At 57.1% G+C, this 17,215-nt stretch overlaps 1 protein-coding gene across 7 annotated transcripts in view; it reads right to left on the bottom strand.

Annotated features, from left to right (window-relative positions):
- Window positions 1-1,621: 1,621 nt before the first annotated feature.
- Unc13a (unc-13 homolog A) overlaps window positions 1,622-17,215 on the bottom strand; it is a 63,189-nt gene continuing 47,595 nt past the window's right edge. For 3 of the 7 annotated variants that reach the window (XM_047531681.1, XM_047531675.1, XM_047531680.1), the window contains exons 37-45: window positions 16,081-16,119; window positions 14,924-14,953; window positions 13,561-13,617; window positions 13,108-13,188; window positions 12,370-12,517; window positions 11,205-11,261; window positions 8,729-8,821; window positions 7,654-7,813; window positions 1,622-6,088 (exon numbers count right to left, since the gene is read on the bottom strand). In XM_047531681.1, the coding sequence (XP_047387637.1) occupies window positions 5,788-6,088; window positions 7,654-7,813; window positions 8,729-8,821; window positions 11,205-11,261; window positions 12,370-12,517; window positions 13,108-13,188; window positions 13,561-13,617; window positions 14,924-14,953; window positions 16,081-16,119 (966 nt within the window). In that variant the 3' untranslated portion in view covers window positions 1,622-5,787. The remainder of the gene's footprint in view (window positions 6,089-7,653; window positions 7,814-8,728; window positions 8,822-11,204; window positions 11,262-12,369; window positions 12,518-13,107; window positions 13,189-13,560; window positions 13,618-14,923; window positions 14,954-16,080; window positions 16,120-17,215) is intronic. The other 4 variants (XM_047531678.1, XM_047531677.1, XM_047531676.1 and 1 more) reach the window with 3 other exon arrangements.

Raw genomic sequence — 17,215 nt, forward strand, 5'->3', positions numbered from 1 at the left:
CCAAGAGGAAAATATTGTTAAAGCCCTCGAATCATTCCCAAAGCAAAGGGGGACAGTAAAGCACAATGTCCCCGAACGCCCTCTTTCCGCTTCTAAAATCCTGGTCAAGTCAAGTGAACAACCAGATCAAGCCTGGGCGGGAAAGCCCAGACACATGCTGCTCTGGAGGACAGTGCTGTCTCTCCTGTGCACTGGGAGCCAGGGCAAGCGAGTGTCCCCCGTAGAAAGCTACTTTCTAACAGATCCACCAGGACCCCAGCGGCGGATGCTGACGGTGTCACTGATTCTGCAGTCGCAGATACAACACTGCTCTCCACGGGGACAGGTGCAGAACGGAGGGCGCTACAGGGGGAGGCCTGTCACTCGCCAGCTGTGGCCGACAGCATGAAACACCTCGAGGAAGAGGAGGCGCTGCCTGGAGAAGCACCGAGGGGTGGGGATGCCACCTGTCAGCCTGTCACCACGGAGCCCCTCTTGTAGCAGTCTCTGAGCTCAGGTAAGCTTTCCTCAACACAGCACGCCTCCCACAGGGTCTCCGGGCACTTCCTGTGTCTGTCACCCACCCCGCAGCGCTGGCACAGTTGGACTCTGGGTGACACAGGTCTGTCAGATGGCCACATTCTAAGTGTCGTCTACTAACTAGATGACGTCGACGGAGAGATCCTGAAAGAACCAGACCACCGGCTCCCACCCTGAGCTCCACGGTTAAGAGAAGTGAGTGGCAGGCTGATGTCACCCCTGTGTACCCTCCAAGTTCACGATTTACAGTTTCCCTTAAAAGAAGAGCCTGAGACCTGAAGGCGCCCCCACCCCGGACCACACCCGCCCCTCTCCCTAGTCCTACCCTGTTGGCCTGACTTGCAGCCCAAAGCACTCACTGAAGCCGTCTCAGAGGTGGATCCCGGCCCTGGTTGATGGCATGTAGAAGTGACCTCAGACATCAGGAGGGGTGCCCTGGAACTCACCGAGGCAAAACTCAACGGAGCTTATTTCTGCTTCCTGCTAGGGTGGGGGCTCAAAACAGAAATTAATTCAGCTGTAGGAAAGAGGAGGTCTTCTTTTCTTTCTTTTTTTCTCTTTGCTTTCTTTTTAGGAACACAAAGTTTAGTTCCTTGCACAACTGACTGTAGGAACTGAGATGCTCACCTGCTGTCATTAAAACAGACCCACTCTAGTGGGTGTGGGTTGAGTCCCTGGGATTTGTGCCTGAACTTGAGTTAAGAGCACAGCTGCCCAATGTCCTGGGTTCAAATCTCACCTCTTCCCAGATGCGATGTTGCTTCTCTGGGCCTCAGTTTCTTCGCCTATACAATGGGATACTAGGTGTAGACGGGTTGCATTCGTGTTCATGAAGCCGGCTCAACCCCGTCTGCCCAGAGGTGCTAAATGTGAGATACTTGGTTTTGCTTGGGTGCTGGGGATGGAAGGCAGGACCTTGCGCAGCTAAGCATGCTCTCCACCGCTGAGCCACACCCCAGCGTGCCCTCTTTATCTATTTTTTTTGAAACGGCAGATTACACTGTGCTGTCCAGACTGACCTCCTGGGCTTGGGCATTCTTCCTGCCTCAGCCTCCGGAGTAGCGGAGCCTGGGGCCGCGCATGCGCAGATATCCACCACAAATCCGAGGCTGTGTACTTTTTTTTAATGTCTGCTGTTAATAAAATATTTTTACAGAGACCAAAAAATCAGATTAGTGCAAAACATCTTGACACCATGCGTTCATGACCACTTCTCGTTTGTTTTAAACATGTTCCAAGTCACATATTTACAGAGAAATGAGGGCATCCGTGAAGACGCCAGACCAACAGGGTGGAGTTAAAAAAGAAAAGAAAAAAACAAAACAAAACAGAACAAAACAAACGTTTTGATTTTCACGTCTGCAATCACATGCTAAGAGAAGGCGAGTGGAGGGGCGTCCCTGGACTGCGTGGCAGGGGTGGGCGCGGGCCAGACAGGGTCTGGGGCAAGGGTGGGACCCGAGGCCCCCTGGCTGCGTGACCAGGGAGCACGGGGAGCCCCCGCCCGTGACCTGTGACTTCAGAAAGCCACCGCGGCTGGGCGGGGGTGGGAGGCCGGGGAGGGGTCTCAATTGACAGCGTCAACTCCATTTCTCTCTTTAAAAGAATAAAAGGCAAAGAGAAAAGCAACACGTGTCAGCGAAGACGACTTTGGTCCTTAACGATTCTTAGGAAAGGATGTCCGTTCAGGGAGAGACGCGACCGAGGTCCTGATGGAGGTCCGGGCCGAGCCCCGCCCCCCCTCACCTGCCGCCCCTCCTGCCCCACCTGGGCAGCACGGTCCCGGAGGCTCCCGGCTGCCCTCGCTCCGCCGGCCCTCGGTGTCCCCATCTGAAAATGGGCAGCGCAGGCGAGAGCGGTGGGTCTCGGAGGTCCCAAGGATTTCTAGTTGGGTGTTAAGTTTTTTGCATCTCTGATGGGGGAGGGGCACGATGAGGCTGCAGGCTGGGGGCCTGAGCGAGGAACTGGGGGTGCAGGCGGGCACCTCCTAATTTATCTAAGTCCTTCAGGATTGGGGAGAGCAGAAGGGGAGGTCCCTCTTCCTCCTGACCCCCTCTTTTGCACAAGTTGTCTCTGTCCCTCCATCTCCTCTTTGGGGCTGAGTCCCGCTCCGGGTCTATAACCTCAGTCTCTATCCCTTTTCCGGGCGGGGCTTTGGCTCTGTCCCAGGCAACCCTTAAGGTCTACCCCACCCTGCCTAAGGACACTCTCCTTTATTTTTTTCCCCCTGGTCCATGGGAATTTTGGGCCACCTCCTGGAACCCCAGATGAAGGCGGAAATCCAGAGGTGTTATTCAGAGCTGCCCTGTGTCTACTTGCTGGGTGGCTTTGGGGGAAGTCCTGTCCCTCTCTGGGCCTTGTATCAATACAGGAATTTCCTGAATTCAGAAGGCTTCCAGTCCCCAGTACTCTTCCGTCTGCTTGTACCTTATCACCCCACTGTGCCCTGGGGCTCAGCTTCAGTCTGTCCGGAACACCTCCTGCAAGTCCAGGACTGTGGGGAGGGAAAAGCTGGCAGGACCTGGCACGGGGATGGCCCTGCACTTGCAGGCCCCTCTCCCACTCCAGCACGTCAGTCAACTGGGCGCAGCCTCCCTGCCAGTCCCCGGTGCCCAGCTCATGCTGGGTCAGGGTGGGGCTCCTGAGAGGCCTCAGCTCCCAGGCCAGGAGGAACAGCCAGCCACAGACACCACCAGTGTCAAGACATCAGAGTTAGACTGGAGAAGGGACAGAAGCTGGGATGTCCTGAGGGGACGGAGGGAGGGTTTTCTACAGTATTTTAATCATGAGTTTTGAAGGATGCATAGGAGTTCTCTGAGTCAAGGAAAGGGGGAGGAAACTCCAAAATCAGTTCCAGCTCGGGAGTCACAAAAACTCATTCAACACTGCCTCCCGAGGCTCTCCACGGGCCTGGGCCTAGGCCAGTGCTGGGGGGACACACACGGACACACACACACACACACACACACACACACACACACACACGAGAACTTGACCAGAGTCTTTTGCCATTTTTCCTCTCGGTCGTCCAAAAGTCTTTCCTCTGTTCGAGGTCGCAGATCGCCTGCCCTTGGGCATTTCTGTGTTCTGACCTCCGAGTCCCCTGTCCATCCTGCCTGGTGCTGCACCCCAAGCGCACCCCTGGCTTCCAATCAGCCCCTCAGTCATGCAATGGGGTCTCCAAGCTCCAGGATGGAGCCCCCAGTCCTGTGCCTTCCACATCCCAGTACAGAAATGCTTGTCACCTGAACCTTGCCTGAATTTAGGGGACACAAAGCACATTCAAGCAAACTGAAAAATAGCATCACTTCTTCCAGATGCTTCCATTCATGGTCAGGAGGCCCTTCTTGTAAACACACGACACTCAACATCTAGGATTGGTACAGGGACAGATTAGGGGCAGCAAACCCTGGGGCAGTGCACAGCTGGCAGGGCACCACCGAGTGGCCCTTGGGCTCACCCAAAGGCAGTCTCTCTTCTTTTTAATGTAGCCTCCAAAATATTTCCAGAAATCGATTTCAATGTCCCCAAAGTACCCCCTCATCGATCTAGTCTCACACAGAAGCACTGGGAACCTGGACTCTAGTCTCTGGGGATAAACCTCTGGGGCCTGACAGTTCTGCAGCTCTCAGGGACCCCAGTGCCCCCTACTGCCCTCCTTGGTGGCTTGGCTTCAGCCATACCACCTTCTCGCTGTGCCCCCAACGCCTCCTCCTGGCTTCTGCACAGGTGGCTTTCGTTCTCGAGGGTGGATCTTCGTCTTTCATCTCAGAAGATCCCCTGGCCTTCCGAGCTCCCCTCCTCCAGGAGTCCTTACCCACCTCAAGCCTGCCCTTCCCCTCTGCGCCTGGGGCACACAGTCCATGCCAAACTTTCCCGAAAGGTCCCACTTGGATGAGCCAAGTTCCCCCAACTGTGCTGGCTCTGGCGCAGCTTCAGGCAAGCAGAGGCTCCACTGGGCACCAGGCTCCTGCGGCCCGGGGTTCTGAATGAATGAATGAGATTCTGGAGACCAAGCTCTAAGCATGTTTGTGCATTCTCTCTCTCTCTCTCTCTCTCTCTCTCTCTCTCTCTCTCTCTCTCTCTCTCTCACACACACACACACACACACACACACCTAGTTTCTGGTCTCTTTCTGTTCTTTCCTGTCTGGAGAATTTGAGGAAAGGAAGAAGGGATGAGGGTGAGGGATCGTGGGTCCGAGGGATCCCAAATTCTCACTCCTTTTTGGTGGGGAGTGGGAATCCCCACCAGAGGCCCAGGAAAAAGGGTTGAGGACAGGGGTCTTGCTTGGCAGCCAAAAGGAGGGAGGTGCAACAGGGGTTTTGGCCCAGAACCCCCACAACTTGTAAGAACGGGGGGAGGTCCCCTGAGGGGGAGTTAGCAGCAATGGGGAGCTATGTCGGTCATCCGATCTCAGCCCCCTTCCACGGGGCACACAGGTCTAAGGGACTGGGAGGGGGCATGGCACTGGGAACCTGGGCCAAGTCTCAAGCAGCTCTCTGGGCCTCAGTTTTGCCATTTGTAAAATGGATGCATTGAACTCTATGAGATGAGGACTGGGTTTGTTGGGTGAAAGGGAGACAAACCCCCACAGGGTAGTGGGGAAGTGCAGATGCCCCAGAGCCGTCCCCCTCGGCCCCCTGGGTTTGGGCGCCCACAGGCGCATGTGCTTTTGAAATCCCATTCTCCCCTTACCCCCACTTATTTTTTGCACAAACATCGAAAGGGGCACCGGTCTTCCCGGGACCCTCCAACAGGCATCCTGGTCCCTATGGCCCCTCACGGACCATCTCAGGGGACTCCAGGAGGCCCTACCCCTTGCCCAGGGCCCGCTCCTCGAGGAAGCTGAGAGTTCCATACTTGGCAATTGGTCTTGGGCCCCAGGATTTGGAACCCGTCTTATGGCTTTTCCAGAGGACAAAAGGCGAGGCCTCCCGGTACCAGAGCCCTGGGATGTGGCCTCCTCCAAAGGGGCGGGTATTCCTCCCATCCCAGCTCGAAAGGCCCCTAAGATGACGGGGGCGTGGCCTCAAGTAGGGGATGTGGCTTCTTCCTTCCTCGCGCCCTAGGGCGTGACCTCCCGAGGGGGCGGGGCATCGTCCGCTCACAGTTCCCCAGAGGGAGAAGTTAAGTCTAGGGCGCAGGCGCAGTCCGCCCACTGCGCAGAGCCCGGAGACTTGCCCTCTGGGCGGTCCCAGCGCGCAAGCCCCGCCAGCCCCGCGCACTCTGCGCAGGCGCAGCACCGCCCGCCGACCTGCCCCCACACTAAGGCGCAGGCGCCGCGCCGCCCTCCTCGGCAGAGCGCGTGTCCGACTTGAGCTTGACGAACTCTTTGGCCACCTCGTCGTTGCTGCGCTGCGATAGGATGCGCAGCACCGTGAGGCCGGTGTCGTCCATGTGGATGCGGCGGCCGAGCGGCAACCAGCAGGCGGCACTCCCGCGCTGGGCCAGCTCGCGCAGCTGCAGCACAGCCAGCCCCACCGTGCGGTCCTCACGCGCGAAGCAGTAGTCCTTGACGCACACCTGCAGCTCGTAGCACTCGGGGCCGGCGTCAGCGCTCAGCGTGCTGGGGGAGGGACGGGGCATGAGGCCTCCAGCCACGCCCCAACTGACCACACCCACCGCCCCCCGCTGGCCACGCGCACAGGTACCCACCGGGAAATTGCCCAAACCAGGCCCCGCCCCTACGGCTCCCGGACTTCCCACGCCAGATAATCCCATGGGCCAGCTCCCACCCTAGGCTGTACCCCTCCCCTGCCCCATGTCTCACCCTGCAGTCCCGTGCTTTGTCAAGCCGCTATTAGCTGATTCCCAAGCTCGGCCACCTCCATACCGCAGTAATATTTCTGCCTAGCCTGTCCTTTCTCCTCACCCACCCACACCACCCCCAGGCCAGCCCACATTCAGACCCCAAGATACCCGTGCCTTTGCTGTCTGCCTGCTGAGTTGCAGATATCCCACCCAGAAGACCCACGACCATATTCCACCAAGTTCACTGCTGTGGCCCTGTGCCCATCCCCCCATCCCTCCTGATGTGACCCTGCCCTGGTACATCACCATGAATGACAACTAGCACATCCCCCACTCCCTCCTGCCCCTAAGCACGTTCCAAGTGACCTTCCCTGACCAAGAGCCCCTCCTACCCGCCATTCCGGCTCCCTCCTGGAACCTTCCAGGTTGCACCCTTATCTGAAGCATTTGGCCACTCAGGCAACACATCTCCATGAGGCCTGCAGAGTTCTCTGACCAAGAGTCCTGTCCTGACAGGATCTGGCAGCACTCTTGTCCCTAGGGAGCACCCACCTCCCTCTAAATCACACGGACTCTGATGCTCCCTACCTTCTGCACTTCTGTCCCCCAAGAGCACCCCAGCCCTGCCCCCATGAGGTTCACACTTGATCCAGGTATCTACCACCTATGACTCCCAACCCTACCCCAGGTGACACCCCCACCATATACTCCAATCAGACTTATCTGTACTCCCCTGGTTTCAGTCCCCTGTATACCCTGCATACCTGGAATACCACTCCCAACTCCAGTAACCCAAATCCAGATATGACATCATGTGACATCCACCCCAAGCCCTCAAGTCACGCTGTACTTGTGTCCCCAAAGCTGACTCCTCCAGATGACCTGCCCTGACAATCCTGACAAGGCTGGCTGCTAACTCTAAGAGCCCACCCCCATCCTGCCTAGTGACCTCAGTCCTGTCCCCATGCCCCTCAGCCCCTCACCAACAGCTCAAAATGACCACCCACATCTCTTGGCCATACTAGTCTCCAGCCCCAAGATGGTTCTGCCCATGACACCCCTTCTGCCCAGACTTTCCCTCCCCTTCACCACTCCTAGCCATACCCCACCTCATGTGCTGTTTTGCACTCTCTGACTCCCCTAGGACTTGCCTGGCCCAGAAGGTGACCTCCATTCTGGTGTCACCTCACTGAGCACTCTTGCACCAAGGCACCCCCCCCCTCCCGCTTTCAGTGTTCACACATAGGATGTGGCCCTTCCCATATCCATGTCCAGGTGCCACTGGCCCATCAGACATCTCTCCTACCTAGCTGGCCCTGACGTTCACCTGAAGGATGCCCCTCCCTTCTCTCCACATGTCTCCAAACACCCCAAACTTACAACTGGAAACTCTCATTGTACTTGGGGGCCCAGCTGTTGTTCTTGGATTTGGTTGCAAACTTGCGTTTCTTATCACTGAGCTGGGGTCCAATGATGTTGACCTCAATGAATGGCCGGAATATTCCAGAAGTCTGCCACTTGAGGTCATTAGCAGCCACCACTGTTGGAGGAAGTAGAAGGAAGGCTGGTCAGAGTTACATAGATAGCATGACAGAAGTAGACAATTGTGGTTTTCCAAGATTGAAATAAGGACTACATTTCCCAGCATGCCCCACTCATAAATGTGGCCATGTGACTAAGTTTTGACCAATGAGATCTTAGAAGGAAGTGATGTATACAACTTCTTCCTGGGGCTTAAAAGGCAGGGAATAAGCCCTAAACTTTCTCCTTCCCCTATCAGTGAGCTGATAGAGGTGCTCTTTGGGACTCTATAGAACACATCAGGGACCAAAGTACAATAAAAGATGGCAGTGGCTGAATTAAAAAACTAATTGTATCTGTTTTAAGCCTTGGTTAAAACAGCCCAATCTGTGTTCTGGTTAACAAAAGCTAAAAATAACACACATTCTCTTTGGGGCTGGGGCTGTAGTTCAGTGGTAGGGCGCTTGCTTAGCCCATGTTTGGCCCTGGTTTCAATCCAGGTACCACAAAACCAAACCAAAAACGAAGAGGAAAACACAGCTAAGAAATGGAGAAAGAGGGCTTGAGTCCTGTGTGTGCCCTTCTGGACCCAGCCATGCTTGAAGCAGCTAACCTCTGCACTTCAGTTTCTTGTTTGTACCAGGGGCTGAACCCAGGGGCGTTAACCACTGAGCCACACCCCCAGCCCTATTTTGTATTTTATTTAGAGACGGTCTCACTGAGTTGCTTAGAGCCTCGCTGAGTTGCCGAGGCTGGCTTTGAACTCGTGATCCTCCTGCCACGGCCTCCGTAGCCGCTGGGATCACAGGCGTGCGTCACCACGCCCAGCTTGCACTTCAGTTTTATGAACCATGAAACAAAACGGGAGTTCGGAGTCCGCCTCAGAACTGGCGACTCCTGGCTGAGGCGCTCCCGCCCCGCTCAGGCCGCTCACCTTTCACTGTGACCTTTTGCTCCCCAGTTCCTGGATGAGTGAAGAGCTCGACGTGGACGGAGACTTCACCCACGGGGTCTTCTACACCAGAGCCTGGGTGGGACGGGAGGACGCACGGTGTGAGCGCTGCTCCTTCCAACCGCCCGGGGGGGCCCTGGCTGCCTCGCCCTCGCCTCGTGCTGGCGGCACCAGGTCATCAGCCCTGACAGGGAGGCACTGAAGGGGGCTGGGAAGCCCAGGATCCTGAGTTTCACTCTTGCTGTGTGGCCTCAGGCGGGCCCACCTCTTAACCTCTCTGAGCCTAATGCGCCTGCCTTCCTCCTCTTCATCCCACTGACTGCCGTGTTGTCAAGACTCAGGCTTCATCTTCTCCTGCCCTCGGGCAGCCTCTGGTACGACAGCCCTACCTCCACCACGCACCCAGAACCTGACCACCATCTTCACTCCCCTCCAGCTACAGCGCCATCACTGCAGTAGACTCCCGGCTCGCCCTGTGTTCTCAGTGCGCCATCCAGAAAAGCCCTGAGTCAGTCCCAGCCTCCCCTGCTCAGGACCCTCCTGCACTTCCTGTCTCATGCTGGATCACAGCCTTCTTGAGGTCTGCAGCCTGTCCCCGAGCAGTCCTCAGTCACCTCTCCTGCCTCAAGTCCCCCTGCTTGCTGTCCTTAACCCTAGTCCTCCACGCCACAGGCCTCCTCACGGCTCCTTCAACATACTGTGGTCACCTGGCCCAGAATCCTCCTCCCTCCTGAAGTGACAGCTTGTTGGCGTACTTGATGTTCCCTGCCCTGACTCCCCTCCAAGATAGATTCTCAAATCTGCATGAGGAACGGCTCCCAGCCTCACCTCAGACCTGCGCTCACACCCGTGGCTCCAATACGGAGGGCTCCCTCCGTCCGGAGTTCCTTCAGGGAGGGTGAAATGAATGAACCACAGGTGTCGAACCTGAGCAGTCCCGGCCCGTGGCTGAGAGTGATTGGCTCCAGGACGGCACCATGACCCAAGCTGGGCCAATGGGAGTTGGGCTTGGGACTCGGGCTGTTAGGTTACTTACACTGTGCTAAGTGGGCAGGGCTGTCTCTGCCCAATAAGGAGCGAGCCTGTCCCACCAAGGGTCCCTGATCTTTCAGTTCCAGAGCCAGCAGATTTCCTCGTCTGCTTGAGTCATGGTGACCTGCACCACACTAGCTAATATAGTGTCCCAAATGGTCCTCATGGGAATCGCTGAAGGCACAGCCTAAAAACTTCTCAGTCCCACCCCTGCCCCTGTGACTTGGAAGGGCATCCTGCTGGGCCTGTGGACCTGTGACCGCCAGCACTTCCACCGAGACCCTCCCCACCCCCCAGGCAGCTCCCTACTCCTGGAGCACCCATGCACGGGACAGGAACAGGAAAGCTGGAGGTGAGGGCGGGGGAAGAGGTCAGCAAGAGGTTGATCCAGGTTACCTCACACTGGCAGGAAGTGACTGAGGGCCAGGGAGTAGAGGGGCCAGGAGACCCTCATCACCCCAGTGCTGGGGAATGCGCCCCAGTTGCTGCCCGCCCCAGGCTGCCTTCCTCACCATCTCAGGCTCCCGCCCCCACAGTCACATGCTCAGCCTCCCTGCCCTCCCCCTCCCCCAAGGCCGATGCTTCATAGCAAGCTCAATCCGGGCCAAACTGAGGTGCCGGGGGTGAGTTAGACAGTGGTGGGTCAGGTGAGAGGTCAGACCAAGGCCAAAGCTAGTAAGAAGGGGGAGGGGGGCAGTGCTGAGCGCCCCCCTCCCATGGTTTGCTGGCTCCACAGAGAAGGGTCTTTCGTGGGCCTGTCTGTGCTTCCCCTAGCCCCACACCACCCCAAGTCCCGGGTCCCCCTGCAGGAGAGGAAGATTCTGTGGGCCAGTGGTTTAGCCTTGTGAGACATTCAGTCTCCTCGTGTAGAATTATAGACACTGTCCTGGGACAGCTGGAGAGAACTTCTTGAGATCTCCCAAGAAATATGCCATACTGGGTCAGGCTGAGTCAGAGCCTGAGGTGAGCTGCTGTCTGCTTCAGAAGGCGCTTTTGAGCACGACAATGCTGGCTGATGATCGTGAGCTCGCTGTGTGCCAGGAATTGCTCTCAATTTAACTTCTTCTCACTTTGAAGTTAATCCTGTGGAATTAATTCCTTGACGGTCCCCATTTTACAGATGAGAAAACAGAGGTGGGCTTTTGCCTGGTAGTGCCTGGCAGGCAGAATGGCTGACTGGGGATCTGAGCCCAGCTCTTAACCTTGCAAGTGTCTGTCTGGGGATCCGGGTTCTGGTTTAGGAGATGCCTCTTGGGGAATCGCTTCTCCTTCTCCATGTGGAACCAGCAAGCCGTCCTTCCCCCTCGCCCGCCTGGCCGGGGCACCCCAGTCCCGGGAGGTGGAAGGACGGGCCTTTTACTAGCCAGGCCGGGAGGGGCGCAGGCACCGGGCACTGGGCGCGGGCGGCGGGCGCAGAGGCACATACCCTTCTCAGGATAAATGTCTTCACTAAGGGTAAACCTAGTCCCCTTTCCACCATGGACTAATCGGGTGGGGAGGGGGAGGGAGGGATGGGGAGGAGGGAGAAGAGTGAGTGACAGGTGGGGATGGAGGAGTGTGCGTGGCGGGGGTGGGGGCGCGGAGAGGGGACAGCGAGCAAGAGGGAGGAAAAACAAGAGAGAGAGAAAATCATCAGCTGCAGACGGACGGACAGACAGACAGCCTCCCGCTTCGGGAACACCAAGGACACTAAAAGCAGTGAGGACTCGGAGGGAAACTGAGCCAGCGCTCAGGGAGGGCCCTGGGCTGGCGGGGTGGGGAAAGGGGCCACGGAGGTCACCGGGCCCCTTCCCCATCCTCAGCTGGAACAAAGCCTGTGGTCAGCTGCCAAACTTCTTTGTCCTGTCTGTACCAATTTGAAAAGGGGGTCCCCGGGAGGGGAAATAGGACCCTAGAGTCCTGCCCTCCAGCCCCAGCTGCTGTGTGTGAGCTCAGAGAGGGACAGGAGACAGAAGCAAAAGACAGAGCTAGAAAGAGAGAGAGAATTTGAGAAATGGGGACTCCTCCGCGCATCCCCCTCTCCCGGTCGGGGTCCTTGGGGTCCTTCCAGTCCTCTGAGCTGTAAACCATTCCATGGCCCCAAGACATCATGGAGATCCCTCCCTTGGGGACTTTAATAGCTCTCTGGATCCCTGACGTCAGAGGTCTCACAGGGACCTGCCAATCATTCCTTGCCTCCAGGACCTCCAAGGTCCCTCCCATCACTAGCTGTCAATCACTCCCCAGTTACCCTCCCCTGTACCTGTCAACCATTCCCTGTTGGACGCCTGTGACAGGGTCCCGCCCCAGTAGCTGTCAACCACTCTATGGTCCTGGGACACCATAGATTCTACCAGGTGACAATCACTTCAGGACTTCCGCAGTCCTGGGTTCTACCTCTAAGCTGTTGTCAATCACCCTCTGGTCCTTGAGGTCAGGGCCCCGCCCCCATGTGTAGATCACTCATTGACTTAGTGACTACACGGAGCTTCACTGTCAATTCTACCCAAGCCCGAGACGTCATAAGGGGCGGAGCCAATGGCCGCAGCGCAGGGCGGGGGCGGGGCCGCCTCTGCGGGTGGAGGGGTAGGTGGCGCCCGTCCTGCCCCTACCTTGAGCAGCCTGCGTTTGCACGAACGTCTTGATGAGCAGGTCGGTGGCTTGCGTGTAGAGGGACAGGGCATAGCGCAGAGACTGCAGGTCGGGACTCTTCTCCAAGAAGGTCTTTTTAAGACCCACTCCACCCGCGTGGAAGTATTGCTGTGGGGGACCAAATGGGGGAAGTGGGGGCACTGTCCAGCCATAGGACTGGGTGCTCCCACTGTCCCCTCAGCCCCACTCCCACATCAGGCATTTGGATGACCCCACCCACGTCGGATCCCGCTGCTGCCTCACCTGCACCCTAAACCTTCCAACACTCTCAGAACAGCACCCACACCCGGACCCCACCAGCCTTCCCTAGATCTTGCCCACCGTGGGGACTTTGGGCCTCCTGTGCCCACTGGTGGAAGGGCCCTCCCAGCCCTCGGCCCATTTGCTGTGCCTGAACCCCTCCCACACCTTAAACCCATCTCCCCAGCCCCCTCAAAGCCCTTGCCACTCCCTCCTGAGGCGCCCCACCACATCTTGCCTCCCTCCTGGTCCTGCCCTCGCCAGGCCGAGCACACCTGTGTCCAGCTTCCCCCTCACCTGGGGCTCCTCAAAGCCCTGGCCTCAGTCGGGCTAGCTTTGGCGCAGGAGAGGGAACCCCAAGTGTTTAGAAATTGAATTCATCAGGGTCCAAGGTGAGCCTAGGTCATGTCCACGCCAGCCATGCGCTCTGCCCAGCCCGCCAGGGATGGGTCTCTCACCTTGATGGTGTCCAGGGCTAGTTCCACAACTGCACACTGCTTCGGAGTCAAGCTCTTGGCTTCTTCTCGTACCATGTGGTCCTAGATGGATGGGGAAAGGGGCCGGGTGGGCAGGGAAGACCCCACTGCAGGATCAACCTAAGGGTCTCACCCTTGCTAAACTGTGAGGAGTTGGACTGAGTCATTCCACGATCCCAGTGCCCAGCAAGTGACTAGCACTCGGTAAGCATTCCATACATATTTGTAGGCAAAATTATTTGCATTCTTGATCAAGCTGTACCTGAAGCTGAATACACACATCTTTCCAACACACTGAAGCAAATAAATGTGTTTAAGTCACTACATTTTCTGTCCCTTGAGCCTGCAAAGCCTGTCACCATCCAGGGACATCTGCCCCAGGAAAGCCCTCATCCCCTGATCTCCTGTCCCTTACACTCCCACCTCTCACCTCACCTTGAGTTTGGACAGCTGGCCCAGTTCCTTGGCTGCATTGAAGATCATCTGGGTTCCCTGCAGGTAACAAGAGACACAGCTGGGGTGAGGATGGGGGTCCCCCAACCGACTCCCCAACCACCCAGATGACACCCCAGCCCTGGACACCACCTTGGTTCTTGCCCAAAGTTTCTGGGCAGGGCAATGGCTATGTCCCAGAGACAGAGGTCTGGAGCCTCCCATCCCTGAAAGTGCTAAGGAGACGGTCATGACCTTGACCCTGGAAGTCCCAGTCCTATGGGAACACAACCCACCATTACACTTCAACCATGACCCCAGGATTGTGGGACACAGAAGAGAAACAGGCAAGGACTGGGTCATGGGGGACAGTGGGTAGGGGGAACCCCAGACAGGAAGTTGGTAGGTATGAGCTCTTGAGTTAGGGGGCCTTGGGAAAGCCATGGGCTGGGCTGGGTTTCAGGAAATGGCCCTAATGAGCCACCCTCTAGCCATCCCCTCTGTGAGGGAATTCACCCTGGGGGTAGCTATTAGTCTGACCTTTTAAATAAAGGGTACTTCCCCATCCCTCATGCTCCCCCAAAACAGACACCCGCAAGATGGCAATATGGCTATAGCTCTGTCAAGTCGGGTGGTCCTGGGTTCAACTCCCAGCTCTGTTGTGTGGCCCTGGGCAAGTTACTTAACCTCTCTGAGCCTCAGTTTTCCCATCTAAATGAGAGAAATCACACCCATTCTGTGGCTTTATGTCTTTGCTCCGTGTTCACTGTAATCATTGCTTCATCTCAAAGTCAGGCGCCTCCTCCATTACTGTGTCAGGGCACCTCAGCTTGTCCTTGACCCTCTCTGGGCCTTGTTTCCTTTGCTGGCTAATGGGGGTACTAGTGTTAGCTTGGGGATAGGGCAGGGCTGAGGCTCAGTGAGGCAGCGAGTCTTGCATTACAGGGTCCTGGGCTGTCAGGGGTCCCTGGTGGGCGAGGCGGAAGAGCACACACTGACAGAGGGATTTGTTTTCTTCTCTCTTTGCGGTGCCGGGGACAGAACCCGGGGCCTTGGGCATGCCGGGCCTGCGCTCCTCCCCTGGGCCACATCCCCAGTTCTCTGTTCCTGCATTTGTTGTGACGAGGTTGACGCCATGTGATCACACATGAGCCAGCAGTCTGAGCCAGCTCCCCTGGGCACCCTCCTGGCACCCTCGGCCCTGCCCCCTGTCCCCACCCCCCCCAAGAGCAAGGCAGACAGACACAGGAAGAAGAAACCAACAGAAGGGTCACAGGACGGCCCCGGGCAGCACGGACCACAGAGGTGGAGGGGCTGGGGGCGGGGGGTGGGGGGGGAGCCAGACAGACAGTGAGGCCGGTCTTACGTCTGAGTGGCTTGGCAGTTTCACCCTGCCCTGTGGAGAGAACCAGGCGGAGGTCAGAGTTCTGCTGGTGCGCGGCGGCTCCTCACGGGACTTCCCTGGCCTCTGCTGCAGTCCCCTGCCAGCCCTTGAGCTCCCTCCCAGGTCCTGAATCTAATGCTGGGTCCCCTCCCCGCGAGGCACTTTCCCTTGTCCCCGAATGGGGGCTTGGAGCCGGCCCCTTTGACTGGCGGTACATTCTGCGGGTGTTCAGAAAGCTGGAATCAGCTCATCCCTTGAGGACAGGTGCCTGATCCCACCCCCCTGCCAGCCTGCCCTGGCAGGGGCACTGGGGGAGAGGGAGGGGGAGAGGGCTCCGGTCTCCCCGCCCCCACCCCCTCAGCCTCCCCCGCACCTGGCTACACGCGACATACTGTTGGGTGCTGCAGGTCCATTCGACATAGAGACACACACCCAGATAGTCCCGTACGTGCACAAAGTTTAGGCATACACACATAGTCAACACAGAAACACACATGTGCAGAACTCGCACACTGAAACACACGTGTTTCCCAAACACACCATCACACACACAGACTGACACACTCGTACCCACGTGGATGCACATACATGTATACAGTGCCTGGCACATTGACTGTGCCACCCAAAGGGCTGGCTGAGTGGACAGGAAAGTCCTACGACTCATGTTCACAAAGCCAAGACCTCACTTGTGTCTGCACAGGGACCATGTCTTCTGTGCAAGTGCGCAGCCAGGCGACTGCTCATGTGCTGCCACAGCTCCCATCTCCCTACAACAAACACCCAGTAGAACAAAAGAATTTATAAAAAAATCAACATAGGTCCCAGTCCAGGGCAGTGATCCAGCATCTGTCCCCTAGGAGGACCACAGAGTGTCAGCTGAACCGAGGACTAGGAGGAGCCCCTGGGGTGTTGCTGTGGGAGGGCAGGAGCTGCACCTGGCAGGAGTTGGCTCATACATGTACATGCTCCTTGTCTTGGCATTGCCTCTCTGACTTCTGACTTTGTGGGACTCTGTCAGGACACCGGCCTTCTACTCATGATGCCCAGCTGAACTTCCCACCCACACACACAGATACACCATGCACACTCATGCCCAAACACCACAGCTGGGGACCTCAGCAAGATGAGGCCCTCATTACCTTTTCTAATCCCTTGCCATGTTTTCTCAAGAGGGTGCCCTGCAGAGACAATGTCACAGGGTGATCAACCTGGCCCGTCCTGCAGCGTGGGACCCGGGATGTTCACATGTGTACTGTGGGGATGGGGGTGCCCACTGCACAGGCGGCCAGTGACGGATTGCACAGGGACTGTGTGTGCTGGCCTTAATGGCTGACTCTTAAAGGTATGAGTCCGAGACATGGGAGAGAGGGAAGGAGGAGGGAGAGAAAGAGTGAGAGCAAGAGAAAGAGCTGGAGAGAAGTCAGTGCCAAAATATGATCCATTTACATTTACTGTAAATGGTTCTGGGTTCTTGGATTAACAGGAAAGCAATCAGGCTCCATCTTCAGACAGACCTGACTTTGAATCCTGACTCTGGTATGTGTTCACTCTAAGGCCCTGAGCTAGGGATGCAGCTCTGAGACTCAGCTTTCCTCATCTATAAAATGGGAATAATAACACCCACTTCACTTAAGGGTCCTCATGAAGGTGATCAGAAACAGCCGCTGTGACCGGGCCTGGATTATGTGGAGTCATCAATAAACACAAATTCCTCTATCTTGCCGATGAGGGCATTATTTACCATTGGCACATTGCCGCCAATCAAAAGCCCCACCACACCCACGGAGAAGCCAGATGAGAGCACCTGTGAATGTCTGCTTGCGCACGGGGGTGGGGGTGGAATGTGAGCTGGTTTAACTGGCTGTTAAACCCTCCTTTGCATCCAAACTACCACCACTGACAACGGCAGCCCTGGTTCAGCAAGCCGGCTACCTCTAGGCCAGGCCCGGACGATCACTCCAGTGGTGGGACCCCGGGAGCCGCTGCAATCACCCATTTTCCAGACAAGGAAGTGGAGGAGAGGAGGTGAAGTGATTTCCCCGGGTCACGAAGAGAGAGAATGACTATTCTATGATTTGACCCCAAATCTACCAGACACTTAAGCCACCGCGCCACCTCCCACCTGGGCCTCCGCCTGGCCTGGGCTTCCTGTGCTCTGTGTGCACAGCAGGAGTGGGGCGGGCAGGGCGCCAGGGCAGAGGAACGGAGCCTGCGCTGTGCGCTGGGCCCTCGGGCTGAGGTAGGAGCCCGCCCACAGAAGCTGAGTGGAGATCC

The sequence above is a fragment of the Sciurus carolinensis genome, chromosome 17, assembly GCF_902686445.1.
Source record: "Sciurus carolinensis chromosome 17, mSciCar1.2, whole genome shotgun sequence".
Taxonomy (NCBI): Eukaryota; Metazoa; Chordata; class Mammalia; order Rodentia; family Sciuridae; genus Sciurus; species Sciurus carolinensis.